General features: G+C 39.6%; 1 protein-coding gene across 1 annotated transcript in view; it reads right to left on the bottom strand.

Annotated features, from left to right (window-relative positions):
- VPS35L (VPS35 endosomal protein sorting factor like) overlaps positions 1-11,377 on the bottom strand; it is a 56,892-nt gene extending 45,515 nt beyond the window's left edge. Inside the window, exons 1-8 of the mRNA XM_075179736.1 lie at positions 11,288-11,377; positions 7,454-7,553; positions 5,548-5,712; positions 4,208-4,324; positions 3,688-3,712; positions 2,660-2,736; positions 1,503-1,631; positions 481-565 (exon numbers count right to left, since the gene is read on the bottom strand). Of these exons, the coding sequence (XP_075035837.1) occupies positions 481-565; positions 1,503-1,631; positions 2,660-2,736; positions 3,688-3,712; positions 4,208-4,324; positions 5,548-5,712; positions 7,454-7,553; positions 11,288-11,316 (727 nt within the window). The 5' untranslated portion in view covers positions 11,317-11,377. The remainder of the gene's footprint in view (positions 1-480; positions 566-1,502; positions 1,632-2,659; positions 2,737-3,687; positions 3,713-4,207; positions 4,325-5,547; positions 5,713-7,453; positions 7,554-11,287) is intronic.
- Between the last annotated feature and the right edge of the window lie 6,837 nt (positions 11,378-18,214).

Consider the following 18,214-nt stretch of genomic DNA (forward strand, 5'->3'; position numbering starts at 1 on the left):
ACAATCCACTGTAGCATCAAGTATACCTGAAAACATAGTACACAAATTATATACAAGGCAAAGTACTTTCCTCTAGTCTTCAAACCTTCAAGCGTTCACTGAAAACCCACCTCTTCAGACAAGGTTATGATATTCCTCAACCATCATCTTAATTTCCCTAGATTACCCTATTACCATCCTCTACACAGCTAACGCAAGACAACAACCTTCTGACCAACATTGCAACACACACAGCCCACTCAGTACTTTTACCTTTGCAGTCTGGCTGGTCCATTGTGCAATATGATGTAGCACATGCCCTTGTGTTTCTAACTCCCATTGTCCCATAGATTGTAAGCTTGCGAGCAGGGTTCTCTTACCTCTCTGTCTGTATGTATTACCCAGTATTGTCTTATTAATGTTTGTTCCCAATTGTAAAGCGCTACGGAATTTGCTGGCGCTATATAAATAAATGTTGATGATGATGATGAAAGTACTTACCAAAAGTGTCAAGAATATCAGTAATCAACACAAACTTGCTGGGGTAAAACTTGATCACGGTGGTGTCAGAGAGAAGCTTCGAGCACTGGAAATATACAATCACAACGTCAGACAGTGGCCAAACATTTAAGTTTGACACTTTAGAATGGCGGCGGAGGGTGTGAGTGGGAGGACCAATCAGAAACAGCAATGTCTGATATTGTGGCCTCTGATTGGTCCTACCCATCACACCCACCCCCTTAACAGTGTCACATAGCCCTGGTTTTCGACCAAGCTGAGAGACAAACCACAAATCGCTAAGAAAGTCAGCTGCTCAAAGCAGCGCTCCTAAGGGGTGGGAGGGGGAACCAGGGCATTCATGGGTGGTACTTCAGCTTTAAAATGTTACTAATATTCATTTTTTTTTATTACCCTCAGCTTTATTACATCAAAATGTGCTTGGCTGAATAGTTTTGTTTTTTTCCAGCCATAAGGAACGAAGGAGCAATCAGTAATGCTTTTTTTCTTTTGGAAAGCAGTTTAGATAACTCAATTGGCAAAAGCATAAAAGAAAGATACCTACAATAAGTACCTTTCAGCTAGCGTCCAGCTGTCAGTTCACTAGGAAGTGGTGACATCACTAGAACTAGTGACATCATACTTCAGTGATGTCACTCGTTTCTAAGAATGTATAGCGAAACATATTGGATCAACCCTTGAAATAGCTGCCACTACAGTGTGTAGACAACAGGTATGCATTAAACAGAATAATGCCCAACTGCCTGGAGCAATTCACTTAAATGCTCCTTTGAGAGAGAATATACATCATGTATAAAACATCCACTGTATGTGTTTTCCACAAAAAGCAGACATTGAATCTATTTGGCTCGTTCATAGCCCTTTAAAAGGAAGGAATTCCCTTTATAGATAAGAATGAAGTACACTTCTAAGCACATGTGCATATCTATGGTTTGAAATGAAGAACAAAATTAATCTTTATTAAGAGAGTATTTATGTTAATAGACAGTACAATAAGCAGAGACCTGGATGACTATTTTCAGAGCTTTGACTTTCTGATCGGAGGCCCAGGCATCCTTCAGGGACTGGTTGAGCTCCTCAATACGGCTGATGTAATCTTGTTGAGTCAGATTTAAGAGTTCTTTCTGCGATCCCTGGAAAGAGAGAACATACAGATGGTCAATGTCCGCCCCTCCTGACAACACTCCCTGGTAGTAACTATCTTCTCGCTTTACATCGGAGCCTATTCAATAAACATGTGGCCGTCACTAACCCCTCATTAACTGCACACAATCATAACAATGTAATGGCTTCCTCTCAATGGGATGTAGAGAGATGTAATCAGAAGTAAATATTTTCTAATAATATAATTGGAGCACAAACTAAGAACAGTTTTTCAAACTTGTTGAAATAGTTAAAAATAAAACATGATGTAATTGTCTAAGGCTTCGGCTAATTATATAATATCCAATTAAAAATTTACATTTTTTAATGCTAATTTAGGGTTTCTCTTTGTGGTATGATGGTATGTATAGGCTGGACACACAAGTCAGGGCCTGTTAGTGTGACTGCCAAATGACTGCAAATCTGCAGACGTACTAAAGAGCAAAAAAAAATTATAGAGGACAATAGCTCGTACTTAGCCAACAGCAGACATTACATATAGTATGTACAGTCACCTGTCCTGACAGATCATCATCATCACCATTTATTTATATAGCGCCACTAATTCCGCAGCGCTGATCCAATTATATTTATCTAGTTGGTGTCATGGGGAGCTCCATAGCAACAACTGAGTATTATCTTTTTACTAGTTACACTAGGCGGAGGTACAACGTGTTTGTAGCGCTTTGCACACTTCACAAAAGCTAAGTGCACAGGTAAATCCTGCATTGGTCTACAATTATATGCTGTACTTCACGTATGATTGTGCACACACACATTAATATTGGTAGGGCTGCGTTGTAAGGTGCAGTATATTTATTAGTAAGCATGTATACCTGTGTGATAACAATAAGATACTCAGATTAGCTTTAAATTTAGTATTATTGCCTCATATCTGATGTGTCTATCAGAATACATTCATTCTCTTTTAATTATAGTATGTAATAACCAGATCAAAGAAAACTTTGTTCTTTCACAATTATATTTTGTACCAGGAATAATGAACATCGTCTCTTACTTCCTCCAGACCATCAAGTTCTTCAAGCCGAGTTCTCACTTTCTCCGACACTGCTGAACCTGGAGTTGTAGGTTTGCCTGAAGTAAAGACAGGTTTCAGCGCGTAACAAGAAATCTTGTACATTGGCCGTATACAACTGCAATCTAACTGTATATAATTTATCAGTACGTAACTACAGGCGGGGCGGGTGCTCTTGGGCCCGGAGGTGAGGGGGACTCATGAGAGGTCTTTCACCCCCTCTCCCTTCAGAGGCTCTCGCTCTGCTCTAACAAGAGTAGAGGCTAGCAATCCTTTTAGCATGTGCTGGATCACACATGCTCAGGAGAGGCTCCCATTCTGTTCTTATGAGAGCAGGGGAGCCCTGGAACCCAAAATGTACCTATCTGACCCCTCAATGAGGTCATAGAAGTAGGTAGAACAGCTTAGTCTGAGATCTCTAATTTCCATGGCATCAAGTGAAATGTTTATTTGTGAACATACAGGCTGACAGACAACACTTTCAAATGACAGTCTAACATGGAAAAATATGGTGGATGCAGAAATGTTTAAAATAACATAATAATAATGAAAAAAACAACATGCATATGCCATTATCAATATTACAACACGTTAATATATCTTTGCTTTATTAATTTGAATCCACTGTTTTTCAACAAGATCATTGCACAGCAATCACATCTTACTTTATACTATTTCTTGTTCCATTCCCTCATGTACCTGGAGTTCCTGGGCTATAATCAACACTGTCAGCTAACTAGTAACAGTATAAAGTACATATTGTTAGCGGAACAGTGAAAAGTGACAGACAACTGAGACTGGGGGAGAAGATCAACGCTAATAAACTTAAGACTTTCTGTTCAAACTGTTATCTACACAAAATGGTTATAAACTATACACCAATAATGGTTATGTTAAAACACATATCTAAATTATACTTTTGATGAGTGTCTTTAAAAACCTTTGCAGCAAAATATTTTATATAACTACACTTGCATTAGCAGTTTTCCACTTGAGGAACCAGTACTTACCTTTGTCAGATCCCATGAACAGATTCTACAAGAAAATTAAATGCATTAGAACTCACAGATATCATCATCAAATTAAAGTACTCTGACAGTGTGTGTTAATTAGCAAAAATCATCGTTTTCTGTTTGCAGGCAAGTCATTTATTCAATTCAAAACACCTAAAAAAGCACACGTTTTAGACCAACCCTGCACAAACCAAAAGATTAAAACTAATGGAATGCCTCTAGTATATTTAATAATAATGTATCTTAACTTTTCATTTACGTTAATTAAGGCATGATCTGCCCTGCTATAAAATTAAATTGGTTTTAAGGTTTTTTTTTTTTTTAAGCAAAACCTTATTGTCAGCAATATACAGATACAAAACATGCCACGGTATGGGGGAAAGTGGATGGAAAAGAGAGGTGAGGAAATATTTAGGTTGCGGTCAATATTAGGCATCGCACAGAGCCTACTTTCCAACATAACAGGCATTCGTGGTAAATCAGCTCTTACTCTATATATACAGAATCAGGGACTCACTATGGAAAGTTTTTCAGTTGTTGTGTATCTAGCCAGGATCTCTCCACGTTTGCTTGACCATGGTTCAAAATCACTTCCTATGTATTCTTCCTTCTCACGCTTCTTTCTGTTAACATCCTGCAGAATGGAAAATAAATCACATCAGATGCATGCCTCCCAATAGTTCTGATTTTGGCAGGGCTGTCCCGATTTTCAGAACTCTAAAAGTTGGTAATTGAGTGTGACTTGGTTTAGGTTGATCAGGGCTGGAATTATTTTGCCCTGGTTTTGCTTTTTAAAATGTTGGGATTTTTTAAAAAAAATAATAAATATTTTTTCCCGATGATGGTTAGCTACGTGTCACTGACCAAGGTTCAGAAAGAACCCGTGTGACAAAGGCTTGCTGCTACAGTATACAACAACAATCATACGCAGGTTAATCAGGTACCTAGCTGAAGGCCAGCAGGAGCCAGCCTTTGCCCCTACTATGGTCTACGTTGGTTACATTCTTCTTAAAGACAGTTATGACTACTTTGTAACCAAAATGCCCACAATGCCTGCAATCTCATCACACACGCTTACCGAAAGGAGAATTAGCTCACAGCACCACTGATCATGTTGTCTAATTATACCAGATTTCACTCTATATGATGCCATTGCATGAACCTCAAGTCACGGATATCATAAATATAGCCTGAAATCTATCCTTCTTAAAAACAGAAGTGCTAATGGATGGGCAGAAAGCTCAATGCCTATTATTTACACAGTATCTTAGTCTCCCATGTACTTAGTTATGTGTTTATGTACTTGTTCATGTCAGATGGACTGAGCAGGGCCATCTTTTCCATTGGGCACGATGGTCAGGTGCCCGGGGGCCCCACGGGCAGGGGGGCCCCATAGGCAGGGCTCTTAATTAGAATAAATAATCCTGCAAAAGAAAAAAAACAGCAAAAAAAAAAACCTTCAAGGGTCACTGAGCAAGTACATCTATCTATCTCTATATATCTATATCTATATCTGTATCTGTATACATCTATCTATCTGTATCTCTATACATCTATATCTGTATCTCTATACATCTATATCTGTATCTCTATACATCTATATCTGTATCTCTATACATCTATATCTGTATCTCTATACATCTATATCTGTATCTCTATACATCTATATCTGTATCTCTATACATCTATATCTGTATCTATGTATGTAGGGGCCCCGGTGCACTGCTTTGCCCAGGGGCCCATAATGTTGTTAAGATGGCCCTGGGACTGAGCCACTTCTGGTGCTGTTGAATGCCGACCATTTATAAATAACAATGTAATACTAATACTTTATAAACGAGAGTTATTTCTCATTACCGTAGCAGCTGCAACTGGTTCAGCTGTCGCTGCAAACATAGACAAGGGGTCTGTTCCATCCAGGACACTGCTCAGCGGATCCGCCACCGAACTAGAGGAGCAGGAGGAGGAGCTGGAAGATGTGCTTTCTTTCCGCCCCACTTTCTTAGACTTCGATTCTGTTACCTGTATAAAGATAAGGCATTGGAGCATGCTCAGTAAACTCATGGGGTTCATACGTCATCTACATAGTTACAGATGTTGAATGTTTTTGAGCCAGATCACAACCGATCATATGAATTTCCCACATATCCACTATGATCACCTGCACTGTGTAGAGCCTACGGCCAACACAGAGGAAGAAAGACCATCTGATGCATCTTGCAAATATAAGAAATTTTGGGGTGCTTGATAATTAAATGCTTAACATCTCTTTATTTATTTTTACAAAGTTGTTACCTTGTACGCAAGATCTACAGGGAGATAAATGGACGAAGGTGTAAAACATTGTTCAATACAGTCATTAATATTATCCCCTTGGTTTAATAGAACTTTGCCAGCTTACTTGTTGTCTATTTGTATTATCTGGGCAGGGTTATTTTAACAACACATAATGGATATATTTATTTACGATGTTAAATGTAATTCCTATTTATGTAAATATTGTATTTTAATATGAAGGATTAGACTTAAACCTACTCCGGATAAGTGAACCCAAAAACACCTAGAAAAATAACATCTTATCCCCACTAAGGGGGCTCAATGGTTTGAGCAGCAGGCACAACTGATTTTCTTTCTTCCAAAATACTGTCCTTGCATTATTATACTGCCATCTTGTGGCTGAGAGAAGAACATTATAGTAGCAATGACCAAGAATAAAGCCTCACACCCAACAGATTTTTTTTATTCATCTTTGTACTTTTAACACTACTAAAAAGGCAAACATAGTTAATATGCATTTTCACTAGAGCTTTAGAGATCACTTTAGGCTTCCTGATGCGTTTAAAAAGCAAATAAACCAAGTAGCGTTCCAAAAACACAAAACAAATGCAATGGAACGTAGCACAATGGTTTCAGTGTCAGACCCATTTTTAAGCAGTTGACAAACGTTAAAAGCACATTAAAAAACACCAGTGGGTAAGAAAATTTCACATTAAAATGTCAATGGTTGAACAAAGTGATGTTGTTTAAGGCAACCGCTGTGCTTACACCTCACTGTGGCTTCCAAAAATGTTGTATTGAAACATTTACCATCATAATATTCAGATAATAGCTACATTTATTAGTTTTATTTGGATTATATATGGGGAAGGGGGGGACAAAATGCATCAAACCCTAATTCAGATCATTCATATTCGTCATTTTTATTGTACAACCCCATAAATATAAATTCACTTTGCGGCTTCTAACTTTACAGGGATAGTTAATGTGTGGGGTTTCGTGTGTCTACGCCAGGGTTGCCCAGACTTTTGTGATGATACAAGGACACACATTGGGTTACATATGTTATATATGCAGAACTACCTCCTCCCCAACCCTCTCCCCTTCTGTTTTCTAAGAAGACCTCGGAAGCTACATATATAACATTAATAACCCGTTGCCTATTTAGCTATGAGAGCTCTTCCTAAGTTTTCTAGCTGTAGATGCTGACACAAAAGTGGTTAATCATCCTAAACACACAGTTCACCAGTGACATGTGTGATCTACTTTTTTAGATTAATTGATAGTCATACACATTTAAATACTGTCCTGTCAGCGAATGAAATCAGAGAATGGGTTTAGTCATTGTTATCTACAGAAATTACTCCCCAACTGCCCTGCCTCTTGAACTTACTTCATGCAAAAAAAAATATATACGGATATGTTTTGGAGATTTTTCTATACAAATTTTTTTTAAAAAAAAATAATAGCTCAATATTCAACTTACAGTTATGGCTTTTAGGGGATGGTAATCCCCATATTCAAGAGGTACACGCTCCAGCCTACATGATTCTAGTTCATCTGCATAATTTCTTTCCCGTGAGTGCCTGGAAATAGAGAAACCGTGGAACATAGTTACCATATGGGAGAATGTATTATAATACATTGGCATGAACCAAATACTGTTCTTGAGCAAAAAAATAATATTCCTTAGTCCTTACTGACAAACTCTACAGCGATTCTTGACTAATAAAGCAATGAATGGACTACTTAGTACAACTACACCTCACTTTCACATTAGTACATGAAACTGCATAACCATAATGGATTATCGCAGGTTTTCATGAACAATCAGTTATATTGCAGTCAATGAACACTGGACCCACTGCATCATTCATCTGATACAGTCATGGGCAATAGGAAGCTCTGCAAACCTTTACCTTGCCCCTTACCCAAAGCTTCTTCATGTGTTATGGTCAGATTTGTTTGTTATAACATGTAACACTTGTTTACAATGCCTGCTGATACAGTATTACAGATAGGCGTCTCTTTCTTTGATTAAATGTAACATCTTACTTAATGTGCGGTCCTTCAGAAAGTTAGAGGGCAATAAGGGTATCAGGCTGCCTATAACGGATCTGATGTCATGAAAATTCCTACTGCCAGTGGGAGTAGATATTCAGGCAGGTACCCTATGCACTGGCTGTATAGAGGGCAATCTGGTTGTTCTCAACAACCATCAAGAAAACAATTGCAATGTTTAAGCAGATAGAGGGGAAATAAAGTGGAAAACAATATGTTTGTTTCCATAATTCTTCCTATTGTTACAATAGCTAAATTAGTGCAACCATAAGCTACACAAAAAAAAAATTGGCTAGCACTCCCAGAGATACCAAATATGTGTATAGTACTTTATGTAAGGAATAATGCAGCTCTATGGCCTAGAAATAAAACAGTTAGATCTTATTTTTCAGATTTCTAATTTAATTTTTTTTTTAAACCAGGAAGCTTGTTCCCTGCTGCCAACATTGGTACATTCAGTATAATCCGGATCCAACAGCAACGGATATGGCAGCCACTGCAAGATACAGGTTACACTGAAACCATCAGTGCTGGCAGGCAGGAGGCGAGAGACAAAACTCCCCTTTATCACCCTGGTTTTCTCCACACTTAGAAAGAAAAGGTTTACTCTAACACTGCAGGATATATTGTTATTAATGTGGAATATTGTTATCAATGTGCCTAGGGTTCCCCATTATGCTGAAAATAAAGTTAATTGTAATGCTCCTATAATTGGAATGCAGAGTACCCATAATCCACCAACAATATTCATTTTAAGACAAGTGACCAAAAGTTTTTCTAGTGAAAATGCGGCAGCAACTAATTGATAATAATGAACGAGTCATATTGCATGCACATTTGTAAATGGGACCGACTAGGCAAAGTAGTGGGTGCGGCTTTATTTATATTTTACACAATAGATTTATAAATGCATTTATATGTATTGGACAGTCTAACATCACATAGCACAGAATACCCAACAATGACCACGATTCTCTTACCAAGCAAGCTTTGCGCTCTGTAAACATTAACATATTCCTAGCCTAAATACATAGCTATATACCTAGGCTTTGCATGCAGACATATTCGGAGGCTAAAAATATGTGGATTCAATCTCTAAATGTGTGTACAAGGCCAATTCCAGTCATATCTTGCTCTACAATCCAATTCCCAAGCATGTGTCACACAGCTACCCCATAGCAAGTCCTATCAACTAGCCACATCTTGCAGACACACGCCAATTATCAGACATACTACATACAAATATATCTAAGTGCTAGCCGTTTATTGTCATGCCACTGCACTGAAGTAGAACCTCTTTACATTCTCCTGGCACCTCCATATAACATTATATTGTGATGTTCTAGTAGAATTCAGGAAGCACTCATTGGCCCTAAATGACCCCAAAACCTCCATAAAGAATCCAAGTGACATGAAGTCATCTGGAGGTAGAGCTGCTGTCTGCCGGTTCCAATGTCATTACATGCTATGACATCAGGGAAACACAGACACTAATTACAGAGGTTCTGTAGCTGGCTTATTGGGACCAAGTGACATAATTACCTCAAATTTATGGCTCACAATCTCACCCAATCAGTGAGCCACCTAATTCATAGGTGAATAGGTGACCACGTCACACAGTCCCAGTGTGGAGCTCAGCGTGTAGAAAACTCCACTCGCCAAAAACCACAAATTTACACAAAGCTGGAGTCAGAAAATGTGGTAATGTTCCTGTAATTAGTGACATATTGCTAAGGTTGTACAGCCTTGTAATCTACTGCTCAATGAACTCCAGTCAACAACCTAAGTAAGCACTATGTAACCAAACCCAGTGATAATATTACTTCATCCTCAATCCAGCTCCTAACAGTGAGACAAAGCATCAGAGATTAGGAGAGCAGCAGTAGCATGGCAGCTGGAGATGAATTTTGGTAAATATGGTATTGCCATCCTAGAGGAGCACACTCTTAGAGGCCTACATTAAAATACCAAAAAATAGGAAAGAAAATAAGTGTATAGTAGGGCACTCTGGGATGTAATAGATTTAAAATATTTATAAGTTTTATTTGTATGCATTAAAAAAAAAAATCCACCTGGTCGAAAATGGAAAGTAGCGAAACTGAAAGTTTTATTCACTAAATATGTGGAGTCAACTATATGCATACATATTGGGTCTGTTTAATATATTATAATTAAGAAACAGTGGAAAGTGTGCAGAGTAATACTGCATTTTCAATTATTTTATTTTTTTATACACCACAGACACACAATTTTGTTATTTGTTTTTTTAACCATTATTTTGCTACTTTCCATTTTCAACCAGGTGGATTTATTTCATTTTAATGTATACCAATAAAACTTATAAATATTTTAAATCTATTACATCCAAGAGTGCCCTACTATATACACTTCTCTTATTTCCTCTTTTTTGGTCCTTTGCAAATTGTGTGTGTTTAGGTGCACCCTTTGGGGAGTGAATAATATCACAATCCTGAATGTTAAGGAAATTAAGAAGTAAATTATAGAAGGTGAAGTAAAAAATGATTACCTAGTGCAGTTTTTTTCTCAACATAGGAGGCCTATATCACCCACCACTGTTCTGGTTCTGTTCCGCACTGAACATAGTTGCCGAAACACGAATATCTAATATATATATATATATATATATATATATATATATATATATATATATAATAATTTATACAGTACTGCTCTGTGCTACACACAACACTGCTACTACTACTTTAAACCTTCTGCAGTGCATTGAGTTAGCTGCTTTGATCACATTATGATATATTTTCTAGCTGGTAGGTACAGGATTGCATAAGAATAGTTTCAGCTATTCAGGAATAACATACTACACATGGTACAAATATAGAGCCCTTAGAACATATGAGAACACTGTTCATCTACAAATCAAAAGTATATTCCCTCCATCCTGTACAAATAAAATGCCATTCTCCCTCTGTTCCTCTTTTGCTTGAAACTGCTAGATAGCTAACAAAATGAAGCCATCAGCTAAGTACTGTACGATGTTTCTACCACTGCATGGGGAGGTATATAGCTTCATTGATATGAGGGTCACTCTGACTATTAATTTGATTACACCAAGAAATTTACTAAAGCCTAAATACCAACTAACAACATAAAGCTTCTGACCCCTGAACTCCAGGAAACAAGCTCATTTATATACGTGCCAATGATACGGATATTAGATTTACTGCAGGGAATCTACTGAAGTGTAAACTGACGTATAAATAAAAAGAATAAAGAATCTCACCACTGAGAAGAAGCCATCCTCATCGTCATGTGACTGCTGCTGTCAACTTTTACCTTTCACCATGTTGTGGATGGCGGAAGTATGTAATGGCTGCCATCCAATATGCGCATGCGCTAATCATCCATTAACCGTTTATGTCGTAACCTGCTTATAAACAGTATTGTGCTCCATGCTGGAAGAAGGCACATAGCGGGGATTTGTTGTTTAGCCGCTGTAGATAATGGTCATTGTTCCGTGTACGGTTTTTGCTGTATTAATTATTATAGATCTAACGGCATTTAAACATAATTGCGGCCACTTGTATTGTGTCCCTTAGCTCTGCATGTATTTAATCTCATTTTGCAATTAAACTGAAATGATTTCGGCAACTCCAGGCTTAATCTATAGGTTAAATCACGACATTTATACTGGGGGCCTTGTAATGCCTATCATTAACACTTTCGGGATACACAAAGACACTCTTCAGACTGTATTGTCCCAGATTTATATCACAATTGCAAGTGCATTCTATTAAAGGATAGCTGTCAACAGTCCTTGGTTTCTAGGGACAGTTCCAGTACTTATGTGTCCACAAAAAAGATGGTCTCTAGTTTTTAATAGAGATGCTCACTGACCCCCGTGAACTGGTTTTGGATCTGGATTAGCTTTGTGTTTTGGTTTTGGCAAAACCACCCCTGTGTGTTTTGGTTTTGGATTTTTTAGAAGAAATCCTAAAATATGCTAAAATCACATAATTTTGCTCTTTTTTTTTCCCCTACATTATTATTAACGTCGATAACACTAATTTCAAATCATTTGCAGTCAATTTAGACCACCTCACTGGTCACAATATTATTTTCATACACTGTCGGACAAATACTGCAGCGACCTGGCTGGATGGTAAGCGACAAAGCAATGACACAAACACACAGCAGTTCCTAGCACATGTAGGACACATTGGCACACAGCAGTGGCAGAAAAGAAAAATGGGGGTCCACCCTCCCTCCCACCCCTTTGTTGGATCTTAAAAAGGAATTCAAAACTTCCGAGATCCGACGACGTCACAATGACGTTTTGCCTCGTTTTCAATTCCGAGGGCGCGCGACAGGTCGGTACTCGGATCCCCTAAATTCGGGTGTGTTCTTTTTCCGAGGAACCAAGCCTGAGCATCTCTAGTTTTTAACTTTGAACCAGTACACATCATCCCTGGCATTGGTGTGTATGCTGTTCTCAAAAGATCATTTACAAACTGCTGACACCAGGCCTACAAGACCCTTTTTAATGCCACAAAACAATGTTAGCAAGTCACGTCCCTATTTTTACAGGGTGACACATGGATTTGTGCTGGATAACAGAGTTAATTGCAGACTATGGGCGAGTATGTGTGTTCCTCAGTACTGGGTCAAACACAATGATGAGCAGGGCTATGTTTCCTAAGCAAAAATTTAGTAATTTTTCTTGTATCGTAATTTTTGTACATTGTATCCAATTATGGAACAAAATATGTGGCTCAGGGACGTTCAGTGTTGTTTGCAAAACTTCACTATCAGCAGAAAATTAAATATTTTTGAAATATCTGTTGGGACAAAGACAGGAAACAAGGAATCTACACTCATTTTTCTGCACACCTCTATGGGGAGTGTGGAAAAATGAGCAAGGATATTTTTTTTGCCAGACGTTGCCTCTATGTGTCTCAAAGGACTGCTCAGGAGACACATTGTGTTGAATTTACTCTTCCCCCAAAGAAATAATATAATTGAGGCCTTGCAAGATATTTGTCTAATAATTTGGTTTGAATATAATTCATTGTTGAAGGTTCGATGGATATATTGTGGTTTATCTGTGAGAAGAATACTGTAGCTTAGAGAGTGGCTGGCACATGCCACCTGGGTGAATGTGATATTAACAAGCAGACGTCTGTTACGAGCTGCGGCTCGCTAACTGTGCCCTCTGGCGTCCCGGCCGTCACCTTGATGACCAAGACGTCATTTCCGCCTAAGACCCGACCAAGAGGCGTCCGACCGCCAAGGCAATGGTCGAACGCCTCTTGGTCAGCGCCGCGTCCGGGCAATGTAGGCAGTCGGGCGCACGCGCGCAGTATCTTCCAATTAATTAGTTCCAGCCTGTGGCTGAATCATTTGTCATTATACTGCCTCTGTGTATATTTCAGGGACAAGCCCTGATTGGTTGCTCTGAGTATAAGAGGCAGGGAGGGCTTAGCCTCCCTGCTTGTTATAGCTTTTCTGCCAGTCTTGCTTACCTGCTCCTATATGTGACTCCCTGTCCTGTGAATACTCTGTTTGACTCCCCGTGTATGACCCCTGCTTGGATTATTGGACTCTGCCTGTTTTGCTCATGACCCTGACCCTTCTTGCCTGTACCTTGGACCTTGCTACCGTGCCTGTGACCCCGACCTCTGGCGTGTTCATCGATTACCCTGCTTGCCTGTGAACCTTGACCTTGGCTATCATATTGACTACCCGCTGCCTTCTACCAGTCTCCTGGCCCGCCGGTGTGATCCTGCATTACCAACCCACAATACACTTGGAGCTAAGTACTGGGGGCATCCAAGTACCGGTGAGCTTATCAAGCTCTAAGGGAAAGGCGGCTGCTATAGGCGAAGATCTCCGTCATCTAGTTCTGTGGGTTGGTGATCAGGGCCAGCAGCCTAACAACGTCATAGCGAATTCGAGACTATTTCTGAGGAAGCTCTGTTTGTCATTCTTATGATCTCCAGTTGGATGAAAGATAAGTGTCATGAATCACCCAAAACGTCAAGATTCAAAGAGCCAGACCAATTTGACCCTACCGTAGAATTTTTAGGTGTGGATGGAGTTATCAGGAACACACTGGCATGGATAAAAAATAACCAGCAACTGGCTGGCGTGGATGGAAATGACCAGGTGCAGACTGGTGTTGATAGAATTAACTAGGAACAGATGGAACACTGGAGTGAGACTTCTCAGAAAACACAGCAGACCACCATAAGCACATTGGAGGAACCAGCGTGTGCCAGTACTCCCAATCTTAAGGGTGGACTATATAATAAGAAAGGTTTATTGGGAATTTTTTTCAGAAGGGTGGGGAGCATGGACATCTGCTACATCAATCCAGGCAGGCTTTTTTGGACCAAATGCTTTCCATTCTACTAAAATTAATTATGAAATAAAGAATTTGCTGTACCTCTGTCACACTCGGGATACATGGTCTAGATTTGTGCAGACCTAGCAAGGCGCAGAGTCTAACAGCCCCCTGGTTTTCACCAAGAACCAACGCAAGGTGGGATTGACTTGGCTGCAAGGGAACTGCAGGTCGCGGCCCTTGGTTTGGTCCCTAGACGTAAGTGAAATGGGAGAAACTGACAATATAATAGAAGTAGTAATAAGGTACCTTGAGGGTGCTGTGGTATTCAATCAATGGCAGGAGACGACAATCTGAGCAGAGCAGGTGGAGAGTCTGGATACAAGCTGGTTCGGTACACAGGATTTGACAGGAGAGTGGTTCGGTACACAGGTCAGATGGCAGCGGTACACAGGATTTGACAGGAGAGTGGTCTGGTATACAAGCCGGTTCGGTACACAGGTCAGAATTCAAAGATGCAGCTAACCAGGTAGCCAAGGCAGGAACACTTATAAGAATAATAGCTACAGAGCTCTGGAGACACAAGGACAGAGTCCAGAGGACTAATCTGTTGATCTGACACAGGTATGATGTCAGATCCTCCCTTTTATTTCAAATTCCCCACCTCAGGGTCACATGAGAGATCCGACTGGGAGTCACGTGACCATCCGGCCTGCGAACCCGGAAATGCGGCTGACAGTGCTGGAGCGAGGACAGGTAAGTGTTCTTACAACCTCCAACTCATCATCACAATTGATCAGTCGACAGAGGAGTGGGTGTCAAGGAAACCCAATTAATAAATAAATAGAGGCTTGAGTAAAGAAAAACAAAAAGCATTCAGGAATGCAAAGCGAAGATGGTAATTTCAACCTAAAGGCCACTGGATTAATGACTTAAAGGATCTCAAATGGACCGATGTACCTAGTTGAAAGTCCCATACAAGGCACTTTCTATTGTAGAAAGTCTAATTTTCAATTTTAGTAATATATGGAGAGCTCTGGCATAGATGAAGGGACATCCAATAGATAAAATGCAAAGCTTTGTCATTAAATGGGGTTTACTATATCATCATCATCATCATCATTTATTTATATAGCGCCACTAATTCCGCAGCGCTGTACAGAGAACTCATTCACATCAGTCCCTGCCCCATTGGAGCTTACAGTCTAAATTCCCTACTATAGACACACACTCACACACAGACAGAGAGGGAGAGACTAGGGTCAATTTGATTTCAGCCAATTAACCTACCAGTATGTTTTTGGAGTGTGGGAGGAAACCGGAGCACCCGGAGGAAACCCACGCAAACACAGGGAGAACATACAAACTCCACACAGATAAGGCCATGGTTGGGAATTGAACTCATGACCCCAGTGCTGTGAGGCAGATGTGCTAACCACTAGGCCACTGTGCTGCACTGGGGTTTACTATAGTATGCACTTACAATTTTGTAGTATAACAAGACACTTAATCTATTGTTCCAGTGAAGAAATTGCCTTATGCCTTGTTATACTACAGTATTATTAGTACATACTATACAATTGCTTAATGATAAAGATTTACATTTGATCTAATGAAAGTCCCCTCCTATCTATATGTTATTGAATTTCCTGGGGACACCAGTGTGGTGGTGAGCTGGCTCACAATGATACAGATCTGGGGGTAAATGTATCATACTCGTTTCTCCAACTCGCGGGAGTTCGGCGAGATGACAGCTAAAATTTAAAGCCGCGCTGCCTTGTAAAGGGAAACCGGAGTATGATACATTTACCCATGGAGTAGCAGCTGGACCAAATGTGGATTATACACTCCCTGAAGATTTAGATTGGTTACCCCTTCTGGGGATAGCACAGAATTCACTTAATAATATTTGCATTATTTTGAATAGTGCTTCTTCACCCAGGTGGAGTCATTTTGTATTATTTACCTTTGAGCTTAGCATCCTCGCTCAGGACCCTTCACCGAGATCATTGGCATAATGCTGGTAGAGGGCAGATTGAGAGGAGCCCAGATGTTTGCTTACCTGGATGTTGGTTTCATAAAGCTATAATCCAAAGAAGCTATTGGGAAGCACATCCAATTAACCCTGGAATATTTAAGCACAAATCAACAAAATAGATCACCCCAGTTCAACAAATAAAATTTCTGGGACTGAAAATGAACAGGTTGGGTACGAAATCCCGACCCTTATCCTGCAGACAGGAAAAATGCCGGTATTTCAATTTGCCGGACACTGATAAAATACCAACATTGTGATTGCAGACAGTGAAATCAGCAATGGCAGCAGGTCCAGCCAGCAGTAAACAATCGTAAAAATAGATATTTAAAAAAATAAAAAAAAATTTAAAAAAAGTTTTTTTCTACATCACGGCAGGGGGAACACCACACTGCGGGTTCTCCTGCTATAGTGCCACTAGCCTCAGTTGGCTAAGCCTAGGACTGGTTGGAGGAGAATCAGGGGGACCCCATGCTGTTTGTCCCTCCCCCCTCCCCAATTTTCCTCCAACCAGCACTAGGGTTAATATGACTTGGGGGCGGAAAGGCATGATTTCTTTTAAAAAAAATATTTTTAAGAGTTTACTGCCGGCAGCTCCAGCGGCTGCATAGTCGCTGGACCCACTGACATTGCTGATTTAATGTTGGCATTTTCACTGTCTGCAATCCCAATTTTTCTGTATTTTAACAATGTAAGGAGAATTTTCATGTCGGCAGGATAAGTGTTGGTATTTCTTCCGTCAGCAATATGACTACCACTGGGTCAACCAACAACTCTGGTGATTGATGCTATGAAAGGGCATATTAAATAAAAATACCCTTAATTACAATAATAAAAAAATAAAAATGATTTGTACTATTCATAACGACTAGATTAACAGTGAATTGAGTCATTAAGGCCCCCATCCCACTCATTATGCTGGAGAATAGCCTGCTCTCCCAGGAATCCATCCCAGGAGACCTATGATGGAGACATATATTAATGTTTAGCTTCATGCCCATTAGGCCCTTAATCTGCACTGCATCTGATCATTAAACCGGATTGCTGCTTGTGCTCCATGAGATCAGCTTTAGTGTTATTTCTGAAAGTGAATATCAGAGACTAGCGATTTGTACAGATCAGAGTCTAATACGTGGCCTTACAGCCTAAACTACATGGACAATATAGTTTCTTCTACCAAATCGGATGAGATCAAAATGTAGAGAAAACACAAAGCTTCTTTAAACAATGAAGCTCTTAAAAAGCTCAATACATAAAGTAGTATTTCCAGTCCTGAATCTACAAATAAATCCTATATATTTCACTCATCCCATTGCAGTCTATGGATGCGATTAATTGCTTTAGGTTCAGGAGACAGAATTAAGGTGGCAACTGACCTGACAGGCTAAGGGTTTGTTTGCACCTCAGTGAAGTGTACTGTGAGGCTTCACCAAGATCAAACTGTGCCGACCACATCACAGTACATCACAGGCACCTGATCATTGCTCCCATTTACTACCCCTTGTCCAAGACTGTGAATACACACACAATATTGGGCACAGAGTTGTGGTAACATTAAAAGAAGGTTTTTAACTGGATGCACAAAACATAACACACAATCCTGTGGTGTAACCCACAGCAACTAACATGTTTGCCTTCTGTTTTTAAACTGCATTAAAGATCATAGAAACCAATTAGTTTCTATGGGTTGCAGAATTAGTTTTTTTCTCTGCACAGCTACCTATAAATCTCCCAATGCTAGTAAAAAGCAGGTAACCATGTATTAAAGAACAGTAAACTATAAATAAAATTTAACATGAGCAAAAACCACAGACAAATTATTTTTCCTTAAA

Source organism: Mixophyes fleayi, chromosome 7, assembly GCF_038048845.1.
Source record: "Mixophyes fleayi isolate aMixFle1 chromosome 7, aMixFle1.hap1, whole genome shotgun sequence".
NCBI lineage: Eukaryota > Metazoa > Chordata > Amphibia > Anura > Limnodynastidae > Mixophyes > Mixophyes fleayi.